The sequence below is a fragment of the Chelonoidis abingdonii genome, chromosome 3, assembly GCF_003597395.2.
Source record: "Chelonoidis abingdonii isolate Lonesome George chromosome 3, CheloAbing_2.0, whole genome shotgun sequence".
NCBI classification, from domain to species: domain Eukaryota; kingdom Metazoa; phylum Chordata; order Testudines; family Testudinidae; genus Chelonoidis; species Chelonoidis abingdonii.
The window spans coordinates 141829225-141856102 of record NC_133771.1 but is presented as its reverse complement, the minus strand read 5'-3'; the positions used below and the strand labels follow the sequence as shown (position 1 = coordinate 141856102).

General features: G+C 45.2%; 1 protein-coding gene across 3 annotated transcripts in view; it reads right to left on the bottom strand.

Annotated features, from left to right (window-relative positions):
- The window catches only part of RYR2 (ryanodine receptor 2), a 749362-nt gene that overhangs the window by 5677 nt on the left and 716807 nt on the right, over positions 1–26878 (bottom strand). For all 3 annotated transcript variants that reach the window (XM_075064183.1, XM_075064184.1, XM_075064185.1), the window contains 4 exons: positions 23557–23691; positions 17675–17831; positions 1972–2036; positions 429–529 (listed from right to left, as the gene is read on the bottom strand). In XM_075064183.1, the coding sequence (XP_074920284.1) occupies positions 429–529; positions 1972–2036; positions 17675–17831; positions 23557–23691 (458 nt within the window). The remainder of the gene's footprint in view (positions 1–428; positions 530–1971; positions 2037–17674; positions 17832–23556; positions 23692–26878) is intronic.

The window sequence follows — 26878 nt, the reverse complement described above, 5'->3', positions numbered from 1 at the left end:
TTTTCCCCTATATGTTCCCTACTTCATTTGCTATACACTTTCCAATTTCTGCAACAAGTAACAGTTTCTTTCACTACACAGCACTAATTCATTCCCAGAGCAGGGCTCATTCTACGCACTGAATGAGACAGAGGGCCAATGGAATAAATACTATGCAATCGTGTAATTAAAGTCTTCAGCATCATAATACATATGCATAGTGGGGTGGAATTAAGGTTGCACAGGAAACCTTTAACCTGGCATTTCCTATCACAATGAGAAAAATGGAAAGGAATCTTTCTCTATACCTCTCTTGTTCATGCGTACAGCATGAATGCATATAAAATCTATACAGTGGTCTTTCTCCCTTATTTTGTGGGACTGATTAGTTACTTGCAAGGGCTGATGGAAGTCATGAGTTATTGAAGTTTGTGTGGTTCTGTACTCACAGATAATTGGCCAAGTTGTGCTCCTGCAGGGTGTGTGTTTCAAAGCCATGGGGCACCGTGTCAAAGTAGTCATTGCCTATCCCACAGATAAAGCATTTGGTCTAAAAAAAAAAAATCCAGAAAATATGCACATTGTTGAAATGCTCTATAACCGTGCTAGCTTCTTTTAAAAAAATACCCAATAAGCACCCAGCAATTTATTTAGAAATTCTGAAACATGAAATATACCATGTGCTTAATAAAGAACTCAGCCTAAGCCTCAGCCAAGCGCATGAACAGAAATTTAATTGCTGTCACAGTCACTTCTTGCTGTTTGGTAAAAAATCTTTGGCATCAATAACTTAATGGGAATAGGCCAGGAGAAAGGAGGGCAGGAATCAATCAAGACTGAAAAGCAATTTTTCCTTTTTGTTCTCGCCAGGCTACTTAAATGAATATAAGAGTCACTGTAGTCCATAGCAATCATTACCTCAAAGGTAGTTACGTTTACCCATCTGAAACTCAATACGCTCTCAGTTGAGATTATAGAACACAGCAGGTACCTGATACCCTTCTTAATTCTGACAGTCAGATTTAAACAAGAAACTGGCAACTCTGCAGGAATAGAATACTTTCACTTAGGATATCCAAAGAAAATACACAACTGAAATTAACCATAACAGGGGACTGGACAAGATCACCTCTTCCAGTCCTCTGATTCTATGATTCGTAACCTGATTTTATTGATGCTGAATATTGGGAACTTCCAAGCTAAACTCAAAAGGCCTTCACCAGCCCCTGAGGTCAGTTTTATTCTATTCAGCCACATCTGACAAAGTTAAAATAAAAATAAAATGCTTAGCATTAACATAAAAAGACACATGAAAATAAATTGGTAGGTGTTTTGGCTTAGTTTTGTTAGTTTATCACCTATAAGGAGCCAGAGGTACCAAAGAACCAAATGAGATTGCACGCAGTGGACAAATAGGTCTAAAATGTGTCAAGAGCAGAGTATCAGTCTTGATTAACAGTGACTGTGTCCTGTGTGATTCTAACTGGTAGTGCCAAAGTGCAGTCAAAGATCTTGCTCTCCACTGTACCACTTTCACAGGCAAGAGTGGGCAACAGCAAATGCTATTCTCTAACTTGTCAGCAGAGCACTTTGATTAAAAGGAATTGTACTAAGACTGTTCTATTGAATGCTACAGAATTGTTTCTGTAGGCTTTCATGTGATATAGTAATATATTTGCTCTAAGAAGATATTTAAAAAGTCATTCAATCAAAAAAAGTCAGTCATGGAAAGTCATCTCAGCAGACCAGACTCTCAATTTTATGTGTGAGACTTCAATATGGTTTCGCTGAGGGGTAACTGAGGACAGAATCTTGCCCAGTATGCTGTTTGATACTGAACCCTTTGCTGTACTGTTAATTGCATACTTTCCTGTCAGTTTAAAATTACTCTCTGATGAATTATTGCATTTGGATAATGAACGCACATTCTGGCAACCAGCACTTTACTTAAGTATGCTACAGTGAAGCAACTAGGAGCTTATCATTTCTTACCTCCATATCTTCTTTAACTTGTTCTTGTTGGTCTCTTAACTCTCCAAAAGCATCAATAATTAAACCTGGTGTTTAAATAAAAATGATACTTAACATTCAAGAGTACAATATGGCAAAACGTGCATACCCATGGAAACCAAGGTTGAGCTCTGACAAAGAAAGATCAAATGAGAAGTTGTCTCCTGAAGTAGTAGAAACCGTCATATATTTTGAAAATCACTCTGGTGTCTAAATATGTGAAACAAAGTTGATTACACGAAAGAAAACACGTCCCTCCGACTACGCTGGCTGGCAGAGATTTCGTAACATACTTTTTAATTGGGTGTTTTGGGATAAGTGGCTTCCTGTTTTATACGTACAGCCTTAGCCTTTTCTTTTATACAGTAGGTAAAAGGTAGATACACATTTGTAGGGTAATGGAACCTTTATTTAAAAAAAAAAACAATAAAAGGATACTACTGTATACTTAGCAGAGTTCGTAGCTTTATTATATGAATACCATGGAGATGGCCAGGGGCTATGTGCATCCTGCAGCTCCTGCACTCACTATGCTTGTCACTTAATAATGGAATTGCATTAACAGAGCTCCGAAGAAGTGATGGGCCATTTATTAGAGAAATAGAAAAGGAAAAAACATTCTAGGGTCAGAGACCTATATTACAAATACAAAGGGTCTGATTCTTCCCTCACTTGCACTGGTATAAATAAGACCAATGCCATTGAAGTTAATGGAGTTTACTGCTGTACAATTTGTGAAAGTGAGATAAGAATTAGGTTCAAGTTTTACAGTTAATACTTGTCAACTTACATTCAAGTTACTCACTAACAGGGAAACCAAACTGGAAAAGCAAACAGCAAGAGATACATTGCTTGAGGCTATCAGAACATGGAATTCTGTTTTTTATAAATGCCTTTTAAAAACAAAAGTTTGCTTGAATCTTTGAGACAGCACATCAGAATTGTAAACAATTTGCCACACATAGAGAACTCATATCTAAACACACCTATAAGAAACTAGGAGGATTCTCTTGGAGCAAAATTCATCATCTAACTACATGTTAGCTGGTACAAGGCAATCAAAGATCATTATTTATAAAAGCGGTAAAGCCATCAAAGTCTTGACATGTGTTACTCCAAAAGGACGTATATATTGATTTGAATTTTTACAAACTATAACTGTAATAAAAGTGCATCCTCTCCAATGCTCTGGGCATCCTTGACAATTTTGCACCACCACACCTTCTCTGCTACTTTTACCCTGAACCAGCTAGGTTAAAATTAGCATGGGTACGCCTACACAAGCTGCAATCACAACTTAATTACATAGTTTGGTAAAGTTCTGACCTTGTCCCCATGGGTCCTGTGCTTCTAGGCGGTATATGCTCACCTCAGTGGCTCACTACGACCCTCCACATAGCCCGTCTCTCTCTAGGGTCAGGGTTACCGTCTACTGAGCCCTTTTCATCATAAGCCAGCAAGGAGGTTCGTGAGAGAACCCCAAAGTCTCTGTTGTCCCTGGGGGCTTGTTTCAGAACAGTTTAGCCTCCTGTCCTGACAGGGGCCTGACTTCCCCTCCCAGGAGGTGTTCCTGTAGTGGTGGGTTGGGGGGAACCCGGGCTCGCCCTCTACTCCAGGTTCTGGCCCAGGGACCCTAATGGTAGCAGCTGTTGGCAGCTAACTTTTCACTGTCAGATTTGCTACATTTCCCTGGGCCACTTCCCCACAGCTCTCCTGCTTCTCCCTTCTTCACCCTTACCTTAGGGCTCCCTTACCAATGACTTGAGGGTGTCTTCATTAACCAGTCCTTCAGTCACACCTCCTTTCCTCTGGCTCCCCGGCTCTTCTCTGCCTGACTGGAGTGAGCCCTTTTATAGTATCAGAGGGGCCTTAATTAGAGTCAGGTGGTCACATTAGCTTAATGGCCTCACCTGACTCTTTGCAGGTTAATTGGAGTCAGGTGTTCTCATTAGCCTGGAGCAGCCCCTGCTCTGGTCAGTCAGGGAACAGAAAACTGTTAATCCAGTGGCCAGTACTGTACTCAACTGGCCTGGGTCTATCACATATCCCTCCCCCATGCTCAACACCAAGGGGTTGGGCAGCTTGGGACACCAGACAGTGTACACATGATAAGCCATCAGCACTGCCATGGCAACTCCCTGCTCTGTGCTGTATGCAGAACTGGAAAGGTTGGAGGAATAAGAACCAAGTGGTTATCCTTGTGTTCTTTTCCTTGTTCTGTTGCATCCATTGAAGAACGGCATGGCTGGTCACAAGGATAAATAACGCAATGTTTCCATGGCCCATTTTACAGCTAGGCACTCTCTCTCTACTACTCAGTAATTTTGTTCCCTCGGAAGGAGTTTCCTACTGAGGTAGAGAATTAGGTGTTCCTCTTCCCCAGCCGTCTGTGACAGGACAGCACCTAACCCCATCTTGGATACATCTGTCTGTAGGATGAACTCCTTTAAATCCGAGGCTATCAATATGGGGTTACTGCACAGGACAGTCCGTAGGTCTGCGAATGCCCTCTCTGCTTCATCGGACCATCTGACTGGATCAGGACCATGGGCCTTTGCTAAGTCCATTAGGGGACTTGCCCTTGTAGCAAAAGGGGGGATGAAACACCTGTAATACCCCACCACCCCTAGGAATGCTTGGACCTGCTTCTTATGACTCGGCCGTGACCAATTTTGGATGGCTTCTAACTTATTCAGTTGGGGTTTTACCAGACCTTTTTCTACCATGTAGCCAAGATATTTGACCTCCGTGAACCCTACGGCGCACTTAACAGGATTTGCCATAAGGCCAGCTCGCCTGAAGGTATCAAGGACTGCCCCCACTTTTTCCAAGTGAGTCTCCCAGTCTGAGACATGACATCCCAGACATGAATCACCATGTCATCCTAGTTGGCTGCAGCATAACTGGTATGGGGGGCGTAATAACTTGTCCATGAGGCGCTGAAAGGTAGCTGGAGCCCCATGTAGTCCAAAAGGAAGGACCATATATTGGAAGAGACCCTCTGATTTAGAAAACGCTGTCTTTTCCTTTGCATCTTCGGCTAGGGGAATCTGTCAGTACCCCTTTGTCAAGTCTAGGGTTATCAAGCACTGGGCATTCCCCAGACGGTCCACTAGTTCATCTATGTGTGGTATAGGGCAGGCATCAAACTGGGGTATCTCGTTTAGTCGATGGAAGTCGTTGCAGAACCTTGTGGTGCCATCAGGTTTGGGCACCAACACTATTGGGCTGGACCACTGACTGTGGGATTCTTCGATGATCCCCATCTCCAGCATTTTCCTGACTTCTGCGTTTATTTCCTCCCTTTTGGTTGCTGGCACCCGGTAGGACCTCATAGTTCTTCTTCGAGTGCTTGCTCATATCCATTCTAGTAGGTGTGCGCGCGCCGCGTGCACGTTCGTCGGATACTTTTTACCCTAGCAACACTAGGTGGGCCGGCTGGGCGCCCCCTGGAGTGGCGCCACCGTGGCGGCTGATATATAGCCCTGCCGGCCCAACCGCTCCTCAGTTCCTTCTTACCGCCCGTGTCGGTCGTTGGAACTGTGGAGCTCAGCTTATCTGGTTCTTCTTCGAGTGCTTGCTCATATCCATTCTAGTAGGTGATTCCCAAGCCTTACCTAGGCGGTGGGTCGGGTGAGACGTTGCCGAAAGCAAGACTGCTGTACCGAAGGCGGCATCGTCTCGAGATTGGTCAACCAGCGCATAGTGGCGATGTAAAAGTGTGCATGGACGACCAGGTAGCCGCCCGGATATGTCTTGGATGGGGACTTGGCCAGGAAAGCAGCCGAAGAGGGCCTGAGCCGAGTAGAATGGGCGGTGATGCGACCAAGCGGGACGTGAGCCAATTGGTAGCAGCGTCCGGATACACGAGGTTACCCATGATGAAAATCCCTGGGAAGTTACAGGGAGACCTTTCATACGCTCTGCCACTGCTATGAATAACTGAGGCGAGCGTCTGAAGGCTTTAGTTCCTGCTGATGTAGAATGCCAGGGCCCGGCGGACATCTAAGGTGTGCAGCTGCTGGTCCCGGCGGCAGGTGTGCGGCTTCGGAAAGAAGACCGCAGCAAATATCTTGGTTAAGATGGAATGGTGAGACGAACCTTCGGAAGGAAAGGCTGGGTGTGGTCGTAGCCTGCACCTTATCTTTGTGAAAGATGGTGTCAGGGTGGGTCTTACGACCAGCGGCACGGAGCTGGATACTCATTTGCAGAGGTGTAGCTACCAGGAAGGACGTCTTCCATGACAGATATAGTAAGGAGCAGGTCGCTACGGCTCAAAAGGGGGCCCATGAGTCTAGAGAGTACCAGGTTCAGATACCACGTGGGGAAGGAGCTTAACCGGAGGGTAAGTCTCTCCAATCCTTTAAGGAACCTGGAAACGATGGGGTGTGAAAACGTGGAAAGTACCAGACTCTCCAGGATGGAAGGTGGAGATTGCGGCTGATGGACCCTAATGGAAAGAGAGGCTAGGCCCTGGCCCTTGAGATAGAGCAAGTAGTCCAGGACTACAGAGACTGGAACGGCAGTCGGGACCATGGAACTCCGTGCACACCAGAAATGAGAATCGCTTCCACTTCGCGAGATAAGTGGCCCGCGTAGAGGTTTTCCTGCTACCTAAAAGGACTTGTTGACCTCAGCTGAGCACCGACGCTCAGACTCGTTCAAACCAGACAGGAGCCATGCTGTCAGTGTAGGGACGGGAGTCTGGGTGACGAAGCCTGCCGAAGTCCTGTGTGTAAGGTCCGGGTAGAGAGGTAGTGATATATGGAGCGGCCAGGGACAGGTCGAGTAGCAGGTGTATCAATACTGCCTCGGCCATGTCCGGAGCGATCAGAATCATCCTGGCCTTGTCGCTGCGGCAGTTTTGAGCAGGACCCTGTGGATAAACGGAACGGGGGAAACGCATACAGGAGGCCCTTCTTCCATGGAATGAGAAGCGTCCGGAGGGAGCCCGGGGAGCGGCCCTGTAGGGAGCAGAACAATCTGACACTTCCTGTTGTCCTTGAGGCGACAGGTCTATCTGGGGAAAGCACACCTCCGGAAGACAGAAAACAGGACATCCGGACGGATGGACCATTCGTTGTGTCAGGAACGATCTGCTCAGTCGGTCCGCTAAGAGTATTCCGGACCCTGGGAGGAAGGAGGCTTATCAGTCGATCGACTGGGCTATGCAAAATTCCACACAGTTTCAGGCCTCTTGGCAAAGGGGGGACGATCGTGTTCCTCCTTGTTTGTTTATATAATACAATGGCCGTCGGTTTGTCCGTGAAAATGGCAACACAACGGCCCTGTAACTGCTCGCGAAATGCCTGGCATGCCAAGCGGACGCCCCTTAGCTCCCGGACATTGATGTGGAGTTGGAGCTCTGGTAAGGACCACAGCCTTGGGTCTGCAGATGGCCCAGGTGCGCGCCCATCCCAGAACGAAGCATCCGTCGTCAGGGATAGCGAGGGTTGAGTCAGATGAATGGTCGACTGGCGCACACTAGGGTGGGGTCCAGCCAACCAATTGAGGGAGCCCAGCACGTGAGACGGTATTGTGACTACCATGTCCAGGGCATCCCTTCGTGGCCGAAAGACTGAAGCGAGCCAGAGTTGTAGAGGGCGCATGCGTAGCCTCGCGTGCTTCGTGACAAAAGGTGCACGCAGCCATGTGACACGAGGGAGGCCGAGGACGGTACGGGCAGTGGGTAGTCGGGGAAGGCATGGAACCCCTGACGAGAGAAACTATCGCTCTGAACACGTTGAGGAGGTAAGCTGGCTGTGTGCTCGATTCGAGTCCAGCAGTGCTCCTATGAATTCATTTCCTGTGTTGGGAGTAGGATGGATTTCTCGAGATTGATGATCAATCCGAAGACGAGAGAACAGATCTCTGTAACTGTACCTGCCCGGCTACTTGGCCTCGGGAAGACCCTCGACATCAGCAGTCCTCGAGGTAGGGAAAACAATGGATGTGAACGACCGGAGGTAGGCCGCTTACTACTGCCATTACCACTTTGGTAAAACTCGAGGGGCCGAGGAGAGGCCGAAGGGCCAAACTTGCAAAACTGGTTAGTGACGCGGTTCACACGAAACGAGAAGAACCTCCTGTGCGGTTGGGTAATCGCAATTATGAAAATATGCGGTCCCTCATGTCGAGACAGCGTCACCAATCTCCGGGATCGTAGGAAGGAATATGTTTCCCAGGCCTACCATGCGGAACTTAGACTTCCTGATGATATTGTCCAGAGTCGCAGGTCCAAGATGGGACGAGGCCGCCTTCGCCTTGCGGAATCAGGAAGTACCTGGAATAAGAACGCCTTTGCCTCTCATGGCCTCTGGAAACCTCCTCTATGGCTCCAATGCGAGAGCTTTAAAACTTCCTGTAAGGAGGAGTTTGCTCGTGAGAGGGGTCCCTGAAAAGAGGGACAGGAGGGAGGTGGGAAAGGCGGGGTCGAAAGAAACTGGAGCGTAGCCATTCTTCCACCTGCTGAGGACCCAGCGGTCTGATGTTAGCTGGGACTCAAGCAGGAAGAAAGCGGCGAGGCGGTTGGAAACTGAGGTGGATCCTGGGAGGAAATCAGTTACGGGTGCTCTCGAAGCGCACCTTCAAAAAAGCTGGGTTTCGTCCCGCAGGTGTTTGGCGGGACCGGCAGCTGGTTACCCCCATTGAGGGCCAGACTGGCAGTCTACGAGAGGTCCTGCCTCTGCGCCTGGAGAATCTTGTCTCGGCCGAGGTGGGGGGTAGAACCATCGGGGCTGGGGACGGAAGGGCCGTCTTGCGGTCTGCGGCGTGGTGCATCCCCAGCGAAGCGCATTATGACGCGATTGCTTTAAGACTTTGGAGGCGAGGGTCCGTCTTTTGAGAGAAGAGACCCTGGCCGTCAAAGGGGAGGTCCTGTAAGTGTATTGGACCTCGGGCGGTAAGCCGGGACGCTTTGCAGCCATGAAATGCGCCTCATAGCGACCCCTGATGTGAGAGTTCTAGCTCCGGAGTCTGCCCATCTAATAGAGGCCTGAAGGGAGGTGCGCGCCACCTTCTTACCCTCCTGCAATGAGCGCCGAGAACTCTTGCGAGAGTCCTGTGGGAGAAGGTCAGTAAATTTCTCCACTGACTCCCAAGTGTTAAAACTGTAACGGCTCAGTAGGGCCTGTTGATTGGCGATTCGGAGCTGGAGGCCCCCAGCGGGAGTAAATCTTCCTGCCAGGAGGTCCATTCGCCTTGCCTCTCTAGACTTGGGCGCAGGTGCTTGCTGACCATGCCGCTCTCGCTCGTTGACTGACTGGACCCAAACGAGCAAGGCGGAGGTGAACATACAGGTACTCGTACCCTGTGAGGGGACCATGTATTTGCGCTCAACGCCCCTTTTGCCGATGGGCCAGCACCGAAGCGGGGCTCTGCCAGATGGTATCGGCTCGTGCCTGGATGGTACGAATAAAGGGGAGCGCTACGCGGGTCGGCCTTCCGTGAGAGGATAGTGGACCACGCAGCCGGGTCGTCCACCTCGGGGACTTCCTCCACGGCAGGTTTTTGTTCAGAGCAACCCGGCCGTAGAAGGATCTGGTGCGCCCTGAGGTGCGATAGGCGGTGCCCTGATGTGGTATGTCCCACCACAGGGCCTCGTCCGGGGAAGAAAGGACGAGACTCCCCGGACCAAAGGGTCTTTGAAGGGCTCTTGTCGGTTGGGGCGCCTCTGCCGGCTTGGATCAGGTGAGGTGCGGCCCTGTTCCAAGAGGGACTCGGGTGCCCTCCGGTCAGATGCAACGGAGCGAGGCGGAGCTGGGGTGGCCTGGCTCTGATGGTACCACGGAGTCCTAAAAGGGCCACTGCTGGAGGGCCTTGAGTTTCCGGAATCCCATAAGAACCCGAGTCGCCATGGAGGAACGGATGGTGGCGGGTTGGCACGGTGGCCGAGAGTGGGAGACGATAGTCCTCTACGAGACCAGGTTCCCCTCATCTACCGGACGGCTTCCAGGCCAATAGACCTCACTACCCTCTCTACCCGGACTCTTATAACACAGGACTTCGGCAGGCCAACAAGTTCGCACCGCAGACTCTCCTCGGTCCCTACACCTGACCATGGTCCGACGGACTGCCGTGGCCAACAGACTCCTCCTACAGCCTGACAGTTGGTTTTTGAGTCTCGTGCTCAGCTGAGGTCCAACAAGTCCTTTTAGGTAGCAGGAAACCCTCTACGCGGGCCACTTATCTCGCGAAGTGGAAGCGATTCTCATTCTGGTGTGCACGGAGTTCCATGGTCCCGACTGCCGTTCCAGTCTCTGTAGTCCCTGGACTACTTGCTCTATCTCAAGGGCCAGGGCCTAGCCCTCTCTTCCATTAGGGTCCATCTAGCCGCAATCTCCACCTTCCATCCTGGAGAGTCTGGTACTTCCACGTTTTCACACCCCATCGTTTCCAGGTTCCTTAAAGGATTGGAGAGACTTTACCCTCCGGTTAAGCCTCCTTCCCTACGTGGGATCTGAACCTGGTACTCTCTAGACTCATGGGGCCCCCTTTTGAGCCGTTAGCGACCTGCTCCTTACTATATCTGTCATGGAAGACGTCCTTCCTGGTAGCTATCACCTCTGCCAGACGAGTATCCGAGCTCCGTGCGCTGGTCGTAGACCCACCTACACCATCTTTCACAAAGATAAGGTGCAGCTACGACCACACCCAGCCTTCCTTCGAAGGTCGTCTCACCATTCCATCTTAACCAAGATATTTTCCTGCCGGTCTTCTTTCCGAAGCCGCACACACCTGCCGCCGGGACCAGCAGCTGCACACCTTAGATGTCCGCCGGGCCCTGGCATTCTACATCAGCAGAACTAAAGCCTTCAGAGCTCGCCTCAGTTATTCATAGCAGTGGCAGAGCGTATGAAAGGTCTCCCTGTAACTTCCCAGAGGATTTCATCATGGGTAACCTCGTGTATCCGGACGTGCTACGAATTGGCTCACGTCCCGCTTGGCGCATCACCGCCCATTCTACTCGGGCTCAGGCCTCTTCGGCTGCTTTCCTGGCCCAAGTCCCATCCAAGACATATGCCGGCGGCTACCTGGTCGTCCGTGCACACTTTTACATCGCACTATGCGCTGGTTGACCAATCTCGAGACGATGCCGCCTTCGGTACAGCAGTCTTGCTTTCGGCAACGTCTCACTCCGACCCCACCGCCTAGGTAAGGCTTGGGAATCACCTACTAGAATGGATATGAGCAAGCACTCGAAGAAGAGAAAACAAGGTTACTCACCTTTGTAACTGTTGTTCTTCGAGATGTGTTGCTCACATCCATTCCACACCCGCCCTCCTTCCCCTCTGTCGGAGTAGCCGGCAAGAAGGAACTGAGGAGCGGTTGGGCCAGCAGGGCTATATATCAGCCGCCATGGCGGCGCCACTCCAGGGGGCGCCCAGCCGGCCCACCTAGTGTTGCTAGGGTAAAAAGTATCCGACGAACGTGCACGCAGCGCGCGCACACCTACTAGAATGGATATGAGCAACACATCTCGAAGAACAACAGTTACAAAGGTGAGTAACCTTGTTTTACTCTAGCCCCAGAGCTCATGATGATGTAGTGATATATCCCGGTTGTGCAACCCGGATGTGTCGAGACTATGTCTTGATATTGGGCAATCATCTCAGTTACCTCTTTCTTCTGGGCTGTCATTAGATCAGGAGACACCTTCACTGTTCAGGATTTTTGTTCCCTGGGCGCAGCTCTTCTCGAACCACTGTGCACGCCTCTCCCGCATGCCATGGTTTCAGAAGGTTGATGTGGTATATCTGCTCTACTTTTTGACGTCCCGGTTGTCTCACTTTGTAATTTACTTTCCCTATGGGTTTGACTATTTCACAGGGCCCTTGCCACTGGGACAACAGCTTACTTTCGGCCGTGGGTACCAGTACCATTACTCGTCACCAGTTTGAAACTAACGAACCTTGGTTTGACGGTTGTAGTAGGTTCTTTAGGTTCTACCTCACTATGGGAGTGACTGAGGCTACCTGGTCCCTCATCTGTAGCACATGATCTATTACGTTCTTCCCCTCACTGGGTTCCTCCTCCCAAATTTCCTTGGCTGTGTCCAGGATGCCTCGTGGGTTGCGTTCATACAACAGCTCAAAGGGAGAGAATCCGGTGGAAGCTTGGGGAACCTCACGGATGGCGAACATAAGGTACAGTAGTAGATTGTCCAAATCATTCCCATCCTTGCTTACCACCTTTCTTATCATTGCCTTGAGGGTTCGGTTAAACCTTTCCATCAGATCATCAGTTTGTGGATGGTAAACCGAAGTCTGCAGGATCTGGACTTGGAGCAGGAAACATAGGTCCTTCATCAGCTTGAACATGAATGGTGTTCTCAGGTCTGTGAGAATTTCTTTTGGTAGCCCGACCCAGGCAAAGATTGCCACTAATTCTTTGGCAATGCTCTTGGAAGCTGTGCTTCATAAGGGGACAGCTTCTGGGTACCTGGTTGCATAGTCTAGGATGACAAGCACATACTGGTGGCCTCGGGTCATTTTCTCTAGCGGCCCCACAAGATCCATGGCGATCTGCTCAAACGGAACTTTGATGATCAGCAGGGGTACCAGAGGACTCTTAGATGTGGACGAGGGCTGTAGAGCTGACATTATTAGTTAGCAAGACTTGCCTGACTGCCTCTGAATATAGTTCTTCCTCCTCGTTAACCATGTAGCAACCACTCTGTGAGATGGAGGGAGCTGAGTATTGGGTGCAAAACCTGACTGTGCGGCAGAGGATGGAGGTGGGGAGGAAGGGGTATGGGAGGCTAAACTGATGATGCAAGGAGATTAGAGGACCAATACTGTCTCGGGCACACTACAGCAATGATAAAGAGCTTGGCATGGTCCAATTTTCTCTTGAGAATGACCTGCAGGATGATCAGGATTGGAGAAAAATTGTATAGAGTGCTCATTCCCAGCTCAGGTGACAAACATCAATCAAGAAGCCCAGACTGAGACTCTCTCAGAAGCAAAACAACTAGCATTTCTTATTGTTTCTTGCGGCAAACAGGTCAATTGTCAGAATGCCCCAAACTGCAAAAATGGACCACCTGATGCTGAGGTTCAGAGACCATTTGTGATTCAGTAAGAAATCTCTGCCTAGGTGATCCGCCAGGTGATCCTAGATCCCAGGTAAATGGTCAGCCATGGGAGTAATGTTTCCTCAATGAAAAACTGCCAGAGTTTGATCAACTCTTGACACAGCAGGTTGGAGTATGCTCCCTCCATTTGGTCACATAATACAATGCAGTGGTATTGTTGGCACAGATGTGCACACCCAGTCCCTGATGTGATCTTGAAGGGCCTGACTGGAATTGTAGATGGCATGAAGCTCCAGGACATAGATATGCAGAGAAGCTTCCTGTTGTGACCATTGTCCTTGAACTTTCAGTGACCCAAGATGCACTCCCCAACCTATTAAGGAGGCATTGGTGACAACAGTTTTGGTCAGTGGTGACCAATCTAAGGGAATACCTTGGCACACATTGCCCTGAACTACCCACTATCATAAGACATCTGCTGATCCTGGATTAAGTCAGGCTAGTCTGTCCAAGAGATGACGATTCAGATGATAGACCAACTTCAGCCACATTTGAAGAGAATGAAAGTGCATTCTGGCAAATTGGACTACCTGTGTGCGTGCAGCCAGATGACCTAGTAACCTTAGGCATACATGGGCTGAGGTTGAGGTTGAGACTGAGGTTTCAGACATAGGTTGCAAATAATGTAGCAGTCAGTCAGTCAGCAGAAATGCTCTTGAACTTGTAAAGTCTACCAGGGTAAATTCTTTGAGTTGAAACCAATGTTGACTACCCATTGTTTAAGATGAAACAGATGATCAAGAAAATGTAGCATGAAGCAAATATGAGAGAGGATTTCTTCCCTAGACCTGCTCTCAGGAACTAATAGTTCAGATATGGAAAGATATGAATGCCCTCTTCCTGAGATATGCAGTCACTACAATCATGCATTTAGTAAAAATCCAGGGAGCGAAGGACAGACCAAAATGGAGTGTGGTGAACTGACAGTGCCAGTTCGCCATGACGAACTGGAGAAACCTCCTGTGGCTCAGAAGAATTGCTACATGGAAATAAGCATTCTGAAGGTCTAGGGCAGCAAACCAGGCATTCTGATTTAAGGCAGGGAAGATATTTGCTTGGGTAGCCATATAGAATCTCACATATCTGATGTATTTGTTGAGATCACAGAGGTCAAGGAGAAGTCTCAACCCTCCTTTGGGCTTGGGGATCAGGAAACACTAGGAATAGAATCCCTGTCCCTGATGCTGCAGGGGGGTCGACTCAACAGCTCCAAGCACCAGTCGAGACTGGACCTGCTTGAGGAGCAGGGTCTTGTGAGAAGTGTGCCTGAAGAAGATTGGGGTGGGGAGGAGGGATGGAGAGGAACTATATGGCATAATCCAATTTGATGGCACTTAGGATCCAGATGTCTATGGTATTCGAGTCCCAATATGGGGTCAGTACTGAGAACAGAGTGGAACTGAGGATTGGCACTGGTGGTATCGAATGAGACACAGTCCCATTTGGTACTTGGAGAGTTGCCAGTGCTGAGGCTAAAGTGGAACGAAGCTCAATGAAGGGATCTGCCACCAAGACAACAATGGTGCTGAAATACGCACCAATTTCTAGGGGGCTTTCAGTGCCAGGCCCAGCGTTGGCCTCCATTAAACAATCCGAGGCCTGGGCAGCTCTGTGACGCAGCCAGGAGGTGTAAAGGGCACAACAGAGGATGAGGCAGTAGAAGTGATAGCACCGGAGCGCTCATGAATCAGTGGAGACTCTGGGACTGAGAGCAAAGGAGGTCTGATGCCACCCAGTGTGCTGCCAGCATCGAAATAGTCACTGCTAGTATCAACATCATTGATACTGGACTCAACAGATGCCCCATGGCCAACACCAGAGTTGACAGTACAGGCTCTCACTGATTTCAGTCTGATACCAGGGAGAAGTTGGATAGACCCGCTCCATTCCACATGCCGGAGGGAGTATGGTGCAGATCAGCACTCTTCTTAGGAAAGGAGGAGGAGTCTCCCCAAGCCCTAGAATGATCCAAGTTCATTTTATCAGACTTCTTTGTCACTGTACCAGAGGAAAGTGAATGACCCCTCTTTCTCTTGAGGGAAATGCGACAGCTGAACACACAGTGGCATCACTTGTCAGATCCAAAAGTGACTACTTATCAGATGGAAAGATGAAGGCCTCAATGCTGAAGCAGTCTTCACGATTTGCTCTACCTGGTGCCTATTCAGCTGCAAGTCTCTTGCCACCAGAGTCCTTTTTTTTTTAATGACTTGCAGATGGATCATAACTCTCTAATGTCTTCTTCACTGATACACAATAAATAGCTTGCGTGGGGATCACTGTTGGGGATAGCCCCCTTCCATGATGGACAATGCTTGAACCCGGCTGAAGGCACATCACAGGGCAGCTAACTACTCTGACTAAACCATATACTATCATGGAACTTAACCTAAGAAGAAGTTGTCAGAAACGGAGAACAAAAGTCTGAGGTGAAGATACCAACTCTAACCATTGATAGTAAGAAGAAACTTACTGAATGGATCAGGGCAGCACTTCCCTTATATGGCCGGGGGAGGGGATAGGGGTAGCACTGCCCATACAGGTACTGCTGGGCAAATTTCTCCAGCTCCGGTGCACTGGTTTCACCCATGCCTAAGTGGAATACACTCTTGCATCTACTCAAAGAATGTATTTCATAGGATTCTTACTGAAAATTTGACAAAAGCCAAGTATTGGATACTAAAAGCCTTGATTTCATATTCCTTTTATGGGAGATCCTCTGTCTTCATTGGAGAAAGACTGAAAAGCTTGTTTACTATGGGCCAAACACTCCCATTTGTTCTTAAAAAAAACACAGAAAAGGAGGGTAGATCTGTTGCCTTTGCTGCTCCTCCATATCGTCTCTTCTGTTGTATTAAACTTCTTTACTGCTAGTATATGAGTGCCTTGAAAGTGGGACAACTCATGGAACGGATCCAGAACGGATAATGGCAAAAATGGATTGGAGGTCAAGCTGTACCGGAGAGAATCTCAAGAGTCACTAGTCTTTTGCACTACAGGATCCTGCCTACATGCATGTCCTACTTCATATCTGTGGCACTGATATGTGGTACACCCATCTTGTAGGGGTAGCCCCATTCTCTGAAGAGAAAAGCCATGATGGAGGAGCTAGTAGTGCTCTTGGCAGCAATAATGTATTGTGATTAAAGCACTGTAAATTGTCACAGACTTAAAGAGAAGCATGCCTCATTGTGACTGTACCTCAAAATGACACCCTGTACCCACATATTCAGCACTGTTATATGATTATGATATGTTTTGTCCAAAATATGCCTTGTGAGGTATTATTTGAGAAGTCATGATCCATTGAACATTACTATCCTATTGAATTGTATGTATTACCATTGTATGTGAAATTATGAAGTTTGCTATATGTTTATTATTGAAATATATTGTGAATCTGGGAGATGCCCACAGCTGGCCTTCAAGTGGCAACAAAGGAACAATTAACATCTCCAAGACAGATTTACATTAGGACTAGCCAGCCATGTATTGATGGCCCATTAAAAAGAATCCACTCTCCCAGTGGACAACTCCTGAAGCACATAGACAATGCTGGCCCAGTGTCTCAGCACGGTATCTAAAACACATGATCCCTGGCTCCATGTTTGAAACACTGTCTTTCCATTTACATTGATTGGGGGTTATAAATTGGAGACTGTGACATCAGCCCCGGGCCTCTCTCCTCCCCCACCTACTCTGAAGGTAACAAGAACATTTGAAAGAAAAGACTTTGAACTGGGGAGATTGGCTCCAGGCTGAGCAGGGAATCCAGTCTATGAATTAAGAACTGTGAACTGCTTATAGCGTCTAATGGAGTGAGAAAAACTGCTTGATTCAAATCTTGCTTAGTCTGATAAAGTTTAGAATTTAAACTGTGATTTTACTTTTATTTCTTATGTAATCAACTCTATGCCTAACGCTGATAATCACTTAAAATCTATCTTTCTGTAGTTAATAAACTTATCTTAATATTTTTTCTTTATCAGTGAATTTGTCTAAAGTGTTTGATGAAACTGCTCAGATTACAAAGGCTGCTGTATGTCCACTATCCTTTCATGAAATGGCAAACTAATCAATGAGCTTACATTGTTCAAGATAAGATCTTGAGCAGTGTAAGATGGTACATTTCTAGGATGCAAGGCTGGGAAGTGTGGGGGATTTTCTGGTGTTTCCCTATGTATGGTTTATAAGTGGCTTAAAGAATATTCATGCAATTTAGCTGGGTATGTCCCTGCATGTTGTTGACTGAGTGATTAGAGCACCTGGAGGGGTTTGCTGCTTGTCACTAGCAAAGCATCATGAGAGACAGACCAGGCTGGAGATTTAAGTGGCCACAGCGGTCCCACAATTCCAGGTTGTCACATGCATCAAATGGTTTTCTCTCTGAATCCCCCTCTCCTTGCCCGGTCCTCACTCCTGGGGTTATGTGGAGTTGGGGGAAACATCCTACCTAGCTATTATCACCCCTCTTTGGTGAAATTTTGGTCTTTTAGTTCCCATTAACGTCATGTATGTGAAGGGATGACTGTGGCACTAAGATTCCAGTGGTTTCAAATATCACTGTGGCCACAGAGTATGAACACATACCTTGTATGATGGCTAGCAGAATGACAATTACAAAGAAGAAGAAAGTAATGTCAAAGATGATCCGATAGATCTCATATTCATCTCCTGCTGGATCCTCAATTTCATCACCAATGCCTCCGCCTGCACGCACTCCGACATACATATGAAACATGTAGCACTGAAAAAGCAAGAAAAGGAAAGAACACATAATCACTTAAAAAACCCATTCTCCAAGACTTTGGCTACTTATTATTAGGTATTTGTATGGTAGTAGTACCTAAAAGCCCCAACTGAGAATGGGATCCCATTGGGAGGTACTGCAGAAACAGAGAGGCTGTTCCTGAAATGAAAAGCTTTCAGTCTAAGTAAGCAAGCCAGAGAAAGGGCAAATTTGTCTTTCTTATTTATTTAGAGGTGAGGAAACAGAGGCACAGGGAGGTGAAATGCAATTGTCCAAGGTGACACAGCAAGTCAGTGGCACATGTATGAATAGAAATGAGGTTTCCTGATTCTCAGTCCAGCGCCTTATCTACTAGACCATGCTGGCTCTCTTCCCCCTCCCCTTTTTTTTTTTTTTTTTTGAGGGGGAATGTAATTTTACAGCAAGATTGGAAATGCTGCTGAGATTCAAGTGGCAAAATTTCATGTTTTCCAATTGCAGCTTAAAACCAAAAGGAAAGGGTGTTACAACAAATGTATCTAATTGAAAAAACTGCTAACTGCTTCTAAGTTATATGCTCATATTGTTTGCATAGCATGGCCTGGTCAAGTAAGCATGAGGAGACAATGCAGGCACTGCTATATTCTAATTCTGGCTCTGCAGCTGAATTGCTGTGTCCGCCTTTGATACCAAAGAGTCTGACTCTGTATCTGCAGATATAAAGTGGAGATGATAATACCTATATCAAAAGGGTGTTACTATTTGCAAAGTTCTTTGAAATGTAAAGTGATAATTATTACTATAATCTCTTGCCTTTTAAATGAAATTGTACTTTTTTATTATTCTTTCCCCATCTTCAGTGCCTCAAAGGAAAAACAGCTCGAGAATCCTTCTTCAGAGGACATGTTAGAGATACGTGACATAATTAAAGTGGACTTCCATTCTGAAAGTGACTAGTAATAGCAATGTGGGGCTCCTTGTTTATCACATCACAATGATCTCATATCAAATGTGCTCAGTTTAAGAGTTAAAGTATTTTTTTTCTGAGGCCTTGGCTACACTGGCGCTTTACAGTGCTGCAACTTTCTCGCTCAGGGGTTGAAAAAAACACCCCCGAGTGCTGCAAGATACAGTGCTGCAAAGCGCCAGTGTAAACAGTGCTGCAGCACTGGGAGCACGGCTCTCAGAGCTGCAAGCTAATCCCCATGAGGAGGTGGAGTATGTGCAGTGCTGGGAGAGCTCTCCCCCAGCGCTGGCACCGCAACCACATTCACACTTCAAAGCGCTGCCGCGGCAGCGCTTTGAAATTTCGACTGTAGCCAAGCCCTGACTCTCAACCCTACAGCCCCACTCTGGGATCTTAGGATCAAGCTGGGCTCTTTTCCTTTCCACAACTTCACAAGTCATGATGATTCTACAGTGCGAATGATGTTCTCAGCTATACTTGCACAAGACCTTCCAGAGGCTTTTATGGGTCGTACTGAAGGCACTGTCTCTCTTGCAGGATCATTATTGCTGCTGATAAGGCTGTGTTAGAAAGAGAAATCTTGTCTTTTCAGAGCCCAGGTTGAGTTTTAGAGGGGGTGTCATAAACATATAGCTAAGGGTAGCATAACATCCCTCTTTACCCTGTAAGGGGTTAATTCCTCTTTTACCTATAAAGTGTTAAGAAGTTCAGGTAACCTAGCTGACATCTGACCAAAAGGAGCAATAAGGGTACAAGATACTTTCAAATCTGGGGGGATGGAGGGGAAGCTTTGTCTGTCCATTCTGTGTGCTTGCCGGAGACAGATCAAGAAAGCAAGCAATCCAACTCCATTAGTATTAGTAAGTACTAGCGAAGGAATGCGTTAGCTTACTTTTATTTTGGCTTGTGATTTCCTTTGTAGGAGGTGGGAGGTTTATCCCTGGTTTTGTACTTTAAGGTTTTGCCTAGAGGGGAGATCATCTATGTTCTTGAGTTTTTTGTTATTCTGTAAAGTACTTACCATCTGGATTTTACAGAGATGATTACCTTTTCTTTAATTAAAATTCTTTTTTTAAGAACCTGATTGATTTTTCATTGTTTTAAGATCCAAGGGTTTGGGTCTGTGTTCACCTGTACCAATTGGTGAGGGGATTATTCTCAAGCCTGCTCAGGAAAGGGGGTGTAGGGGCTTGGGTGGATATTTGGGGAACGTAGGGCTCCAAGTCACCCTCCCTAAATGTTTATTTAAATCACTTGGTGGTGGCAGCATAACTTAATCCAAGGAATAAGAAAAAAATTGTGCCTCGGGGAGTTTTTAACCTAAGCTGGTAGAAATAAGCTTAGGGGGTCTTCATGCGGGTCCCCATGTCTGTACCCTACAGTTCAGAGTGGGGAGGGAACCCTGACAGGGGGTGGTAATTTTTATTTGTAAACTGAGTAAATGGGATATCAAATCGGTGATACATAATAAACACAAAACCCCAAATGTGCCACTTACATAAGAATTTGTTAGAGTACAAATCACACTTTAAGAGAACAAAATGAAAGTTAAGAATGAGAAATCTGGATTAAAATCCTGCATCTTTGAAAAGCAAATCACGATGTAACACACTGATATTAATTCATTTTGGTTGAGAGGAAGGGGCAACAGTGAGAGGAGGTAGAAGAAGTATATGGAATTCTGCACTGTGCAGTCCCAAACGCACATAGGCAGGTAAAGAACATAGCTAGCTGTGTGCAAAAGATACAGCAGAGGAATTTCATGCCTGATTCTAGGACCATTGCTCCAACTGAGTATTATTTTGCTTCAGGAGTACTCACATTTAGATCGGGGGGCTAAATGCAGACTAAGCTCCTGCTCAACATACATAAGGGTAGCAGAATCTGACTCCTTCTGATTAAGGGCAGTGGAAGAAGCTGCAATTACGGGCAATTACTGTATTTTTTTTCACACCTCTTCAGAACCAGAAAGCTTTGTGGGCTTTTTATTAATTTGTATTAATTTGGGGATTTCTATTAATTCATAAGGGATATAAATTCCCTACTAGATGACTTCTGATATTTTCTTCAGACTTTGATAAGGGAGTAGTCTGCAAGGAATGGGGAAGGAAGAAATCTATTCTGTTCACGTTAATATACCACCTTTGTCATCTTAGTATCTGAGCGCCTTCCAGTCGTGCATTAAACAATGTCACTAACATCTGTCACATGTGGTTCAATTTCTTTCTCATCCTCCCCTCAGGGAGGAAATTGTATGTGCAGAGTAGGGTTTTGATAGCTTTTTGGTTTGGCAGGGGGTTGACTCATTACTCTCTTCTGATGCTGAATAATAGGCTTACATGTGTCATGCCATCTTACACAAATTGTTCCAAATCAGAGTTTTTTCACTCTTTGGTTTGTTTTACACTTTTCTCTCCTTTTGTACTATGATCAGAATAGGATCACATCACATCTCCATGTTGCTATAATTAGAAATGTAATCTCAACACACATCTTAAAAACATTCTTAATTTGATCCAATTAACGAATGTGGCAAGAAAACTAGGAGCCACTCTGCAAATTGCACAGTATTTCAGACAAATGGAACACCCTTGAACATTAGGGCTTTCCCAGTCTGAAGCTCCATTTGTAACTTGGACATATTATTGTAGAAGAGCAACAAAACCTGCCTCCTTATAAACTAAATTAGGTCCAGAATTATGTTGTTGGGGTGTTTTTTTTGGCAGGATTGGGATGGAATGTTTTTCTTCTTTTGTGATGGACTGCTACTTGAGGCACCAGACTGTGTTTTTGCAGTCTTCCCTGTATAAACGGTGCATGCGGTGCTGAAGAAAGACCAGCACAATAAACACATCAGGCCTGTGAAAGTCATGTTTCCTTCCATCATTCCTGCTTTCTCCTCTGGCACTTTCCACTTGCAGAGGACAACCTGATAGCACTTCCAGGTTAGTTGCATTGACCAGTGCATTAGGAGAGGTGAAGTCCATGTTCCAGCCATTTCTCACTTCTCCCCACCCACTTATATGGTCATAGGAGCATCAAGTCCCCAGTACCTGTTTACTGCTATACATCTAGACCCAAGTTCTGGGAAGGCCAAGCAGTTTCTTACTCGCCCTTGAATCCCAGTGTGGGCCTGTAGCACAGGGATAATCTATCTCATTAGTAGTGTATCTTTATTCCTTTGATTTATCTTTATACATAAAGTGTCCACTCATTGCATCTTGCCTTGCCTTCCTCCCATCCCTACAACCTCCACTCTCGACTGGATAAGAGGATTCTGAAATGCAATTATTTCATTTCTCTCTGAAATCAGTTGGAAATTTAAAATGGAATTAATTGTGTCAAGCTACAAAAGTTCCAAGGAGATACTGTCAGCTATGGTGATCATACTTGCAAGTGGATGTTCTCTACTGACTAATTTACAAACATGCTAAAGCCAAAAAGAAAACCCTTCCATTTCCTAATGAGAATTCCTAATGTATTTCACATCAAATGGACTTTAAAACACAGAGAAAGCTGTCAGGTGCTGTGGACCAAATTCTGATTTTGCACTCTAGTAAATCAGTAGTAGCTCCATGGAAATCAGTGGGATTACACTGGTATAACATAGAAGAATCTGGCCCTGTGTGTCATTGCTGTACAGCTAGTCAAATTCTGCTCTGGTTTGCACTGGTGTAACTCTGCATTATTTCCACTAAGTCAATTTTGTTCCTAGTTTTCACTAGGTTTAAACCAGTGAAACCAGGAGCAGAAATTGGTTCTTAAGAAGTATGCTGTGGAGAGCGTAAGGCTACTTCACCTTAATAAAAGACCTGTAGTATGCACCAATGCCAATAGCTAGGTGCTATGAAAAGGCATAATAAATCCAAGAGCCATAATGCAATATACAGTAACAGGAATGATCTTATAAATATTTTGTTCACAAATAGTTCACAGCAAAGCAATTCGAGACTTACAAAGCAAAGGCCAAAAGAGGAAAGTGAACAACTGTGAAAAATACCATACCATTTTTATAAGGGTTTTTAGTAATGTTATTTTCTTTTACAATTTGTCTCATAATTAGGATTTTTAAAATACATGGTATTTGTTGTTAGGAAATGAGGTAAATAATATGTAAAAAATACATCAGAAAGTCCGTACATTCCTGAGATTTTGTAATGATCTAGGCAAGATCTTCTGAATCAGAAAAACCTGACACTAACAGACCCTTTCAAATGGCAATTTAAAAAAATTGGATAAATAATTGTCAGGCTACCAAGCACTGAAAAGTTTCCAGTGAGAGAAATGTCAACAGAAGACATCTAATCAATCAATTGAGATTAGTGGGAATCATTCGATATTCAGCACTTTTGAAAAACAGGCAGGTTTTAGAGCCCTAACTTTAGGCTCCTATTTTTGAAAATATTGGTAACAGTTTACAATAACCACACAACTCTCTGTATGGCCTGTCAAACTGCAGCATTCAGAAGTACTTTCATGCAACTTTTGTGAATGCCTCATACAGTGAAACAACTTTCTGACTTTGATTTTTTTAGTCTCAGATAAATCATAGCACAGACTAATGTCACATTATTTCATCTCATTTGTGGCCATGTTCTCTAACTCCTGCAGGTTTGTATTATATTTTTTATTCCTTCATGCTTCACTGATAATCTTCCTGTTGTGAGCAGCCAGCCTTCTGGCTATAGGTATTGTTCAGGAACAGTTGCATGAATAGGAGAGGGGGGACAGGAAATACAATAATAACTTAAGTAAACAAAAAGCAAACAAACTTACTGTTAGCATATCATCACATTTCATATCTGGCATATCTCCATCTTCACTCTTGTTGTAGAATTTACGGAAAAAATTGAATGCCACTACTGTGTACAAGTAGACTACCACTGCCAGTAATCCCACTGTTAACACAAGCTAAAAGAGAGAATTATATGATGGATGTATTAACACCATGAAAGCACGCAGTGCAATTTTCTTATATGATGGGGAAAAAAGAGAAATAATAAATTTATCGGTGAAGATAAACTCACTTTATTCACTCCCATCTCTCTCTCCCTCCCGAATCTAAATTTTAAAAAGGAATTTTTGTTCATTTTAGTAAAATATCAGTGTATTTTATGCAATGTTAGAGGATTTAAATTGGCTCATGAACGTTAAAATGAACTTTGAGGCAAAAGAAAAAAAATATAAATTAGCAAAAATGTAAATTCATATCCATACCGATATGTGCTTACATACAGACAGAAAAGAAGATATTTCTGTTCTGTAAGCTTAAAAAAATACATTCCTGTTTCTTTTTTATAATATCAGTGCAGGTCACAAGTACATTCCAATGTAACAATTATTAAATTATATACCCAATGTCTGGGAAATTAAAATGCTTGTAAGTCAATTCTGTGTACATACAGCAGGTTTTGAGTTTGCCAGATACTCACTTCGAGCTTCTATCCAAGGATCTCACAGTACTTTAAGAACATCAATGATGTAAGCCTTATACCTATCTACCATGGATTTTAAATATTATTCCCATTACATAGAATGGGAAGCTGAGATAGAGACTTGCCCAAGGTCACAAAGCAAGTATGCTGCAAAATAAGAAAAAGCCTTCAGAATCTTCTAATTTCCTTAGCTTTTAATAAACATGTGGAACACTAGAAAATACGAGATCTTTGCTTTTGTTTTTGAAATTTTAAATGAGCAAATTTTTAATGCATGTAGATTTTAAAATGGAAGACAAAATTTTCTGGAGTCTAGAAGTTAAAACCAGCTTTAGATTTACTGACCAATTAGATTTAAGTATATGCTTTGATCAATCTGTAAATCAATGCCACTATTTGAAAGTGTTACTTCATCTCCATGCACTTCTACTTTGATGCAAAACTATACTTCAGAAGCAAATTGCACAGATCCAACTTGCAAAAATCGGTGCATCTTGGAGTAGTGTAGAAAAGTGGCGTTTAAAAAGTTTGCTATCTAGTTTGATGATAATTTTATAGTGACAGTTTCAGTTATACCTGAGGGATCCTAACAAAAACAGCACATTGATATTAGTATAATATCTCCTCTTATAAGTGGCAATAAATCCCCTCCAGTCCTCAATTGCTACAGCATTAAAATATTGCCTTGAGCCAGATGAAAAGTAGTTGGAAGTGAATTACAATTTCCTGCAGCAAATATTCAAAAAGAATGAATATTTTAACAAATAAGTTTCATAACTACCTGACTAATGAAGTACTATATCACCTTACATTCCATGTACTTAACTTGTAAAGGCTTCATGCAAAAGCTATAGATCTGCATAATAGTATCTGGACACTTAAAAGGACATGTGGCTGGAAGGATAAAATTTGACCAACCTAAAGTGCACATAACTCAGCTTTGCAAGTCTCTCCAAACATGCATGCATCAACTCTGCAAAATTCTACCTGCCCATTGGTCAACGACAACTAATTTTTTTTTTTTTGATAGGCAAGTAAAAGATCATACTTTTTCTGTATCATTAGTTGTCATCATAATGGGAAAACAAATAGATATTGTTCTTTCCTTGGTAAATATGAGTCATAGTGAATGAAAAAACTTAGCACTGGTTTATAATTCTCAAGTTGAAACCAGAGCAGGGTTTGCTTTTCTAACATATAAATTATTGTTTGCAACCTTTTAAAAAAGCAATTTTCTAGACCCTGCAAAGAGATTCTTGCAATTTTTCAAATGGGTTAAACCTTAAGGTCTAGTAATCATGTCAATGAGTGGTCATTGATTGAGTGTGAGCAAAATGTGCTTCCAGTTACTGGGCCAGGGCCGTTCAGAGAGGGGGGGCAATTTGCCTCAGGCCCCGCAGGGGCCCCCACGAGAGTTTTTCAGGGGCCTGAAGTGGGGTCCTTCACTTGCTCCGGGGGCCCCAGAAAACTCTCGCAGGGCCCGGGCCCCTGGAGTTTCTTCCGCTCCAGCTCTTTGGTGGTACTTCAGTGGCAGGGGCTCTGGGACCCATCGCCGAAGTGCCCCGAAGATCTGCAGTGGGGGGTCCTTCTGCCCCAGGACCCGCCACCAAAGAGCTGGGTCTTCGGTGGTAATTTGGTGGCAGGGGCCCCCCAGCGTGGGTCTTCAGGGCACTTCAGTGGCGGGTCCCAGAGCGGAAGGACTCCCCACTGCAACATTACTGCCGAAGCGCGCCCCCCCCCCCACCCGCAAAGACCCCAGGCCCCCTGAATCATCTGGTTGGCCCCGTAACCAGGCTAATCCTGATTAAACAGGATGACAGAGTACTGGATTTGACTTCTATGGTACATAGTTATACTCAGTAGCTAACTGGGATGGGGGCCTTCCTTAAATGATAGCAAGGGGTATCATCCCTGCATTCGTTTTTACTTAAAAATGCACATTCTGTGCATGTCCTGTCCCATGTATTTTTTAAAAAAAAAAACACGCAACTTGATGTTATCATGCGGATAATTACAGCAGAGGTACGGTAACAACGTACTTGCCATAAGCCGGTAGCGGTTGTTACTTTCGCAGACGTAACTTTAAGACCTAGCTCTTGCAGTAGTACTGTAATGAAGCATCTTTGTGCCTACAACAGATTTGACCATCACCTATCAGGGCCTAAAGAGCTGCATATAATGGAAACACAATTATATAGCTCCCCACCAGAAGCTAAGATATAAGGGTCATTTCATTTTTATTCATGCCCACACTTATTTATTATTCTAAGAAGCAAAGGCTGCAGGTAGTCGGCTTGTTATCTGTGTGAGACTCACACCTTTCTACTATAACAAATACCAAACTAAATTTATTTAGTTACACTTTTAAAAAAGCACATGCCCAGTGCTCTAGGCCTTGTTCAAACTGACAGTAAATAACTTGCCCTTTTAGGGGGTTGCTCCAAAAGTGTCCTACTGGAATAGTCATCTGTCAGGGAGAGACTCAACTCACAGCATGCCACTGGGTAGCTGCCTATGAAATTTGCTAAAACACTTGTTAACGACATTTGTTGAACACATTTAACTAAGTTGTAGAGGCTACTGAGGCCAGGGTCTACACTGCGACTTAAAATCGGGTAAATGCCGATATCCGATTAATCGCTTAACCGTTCACAGATCGGCAT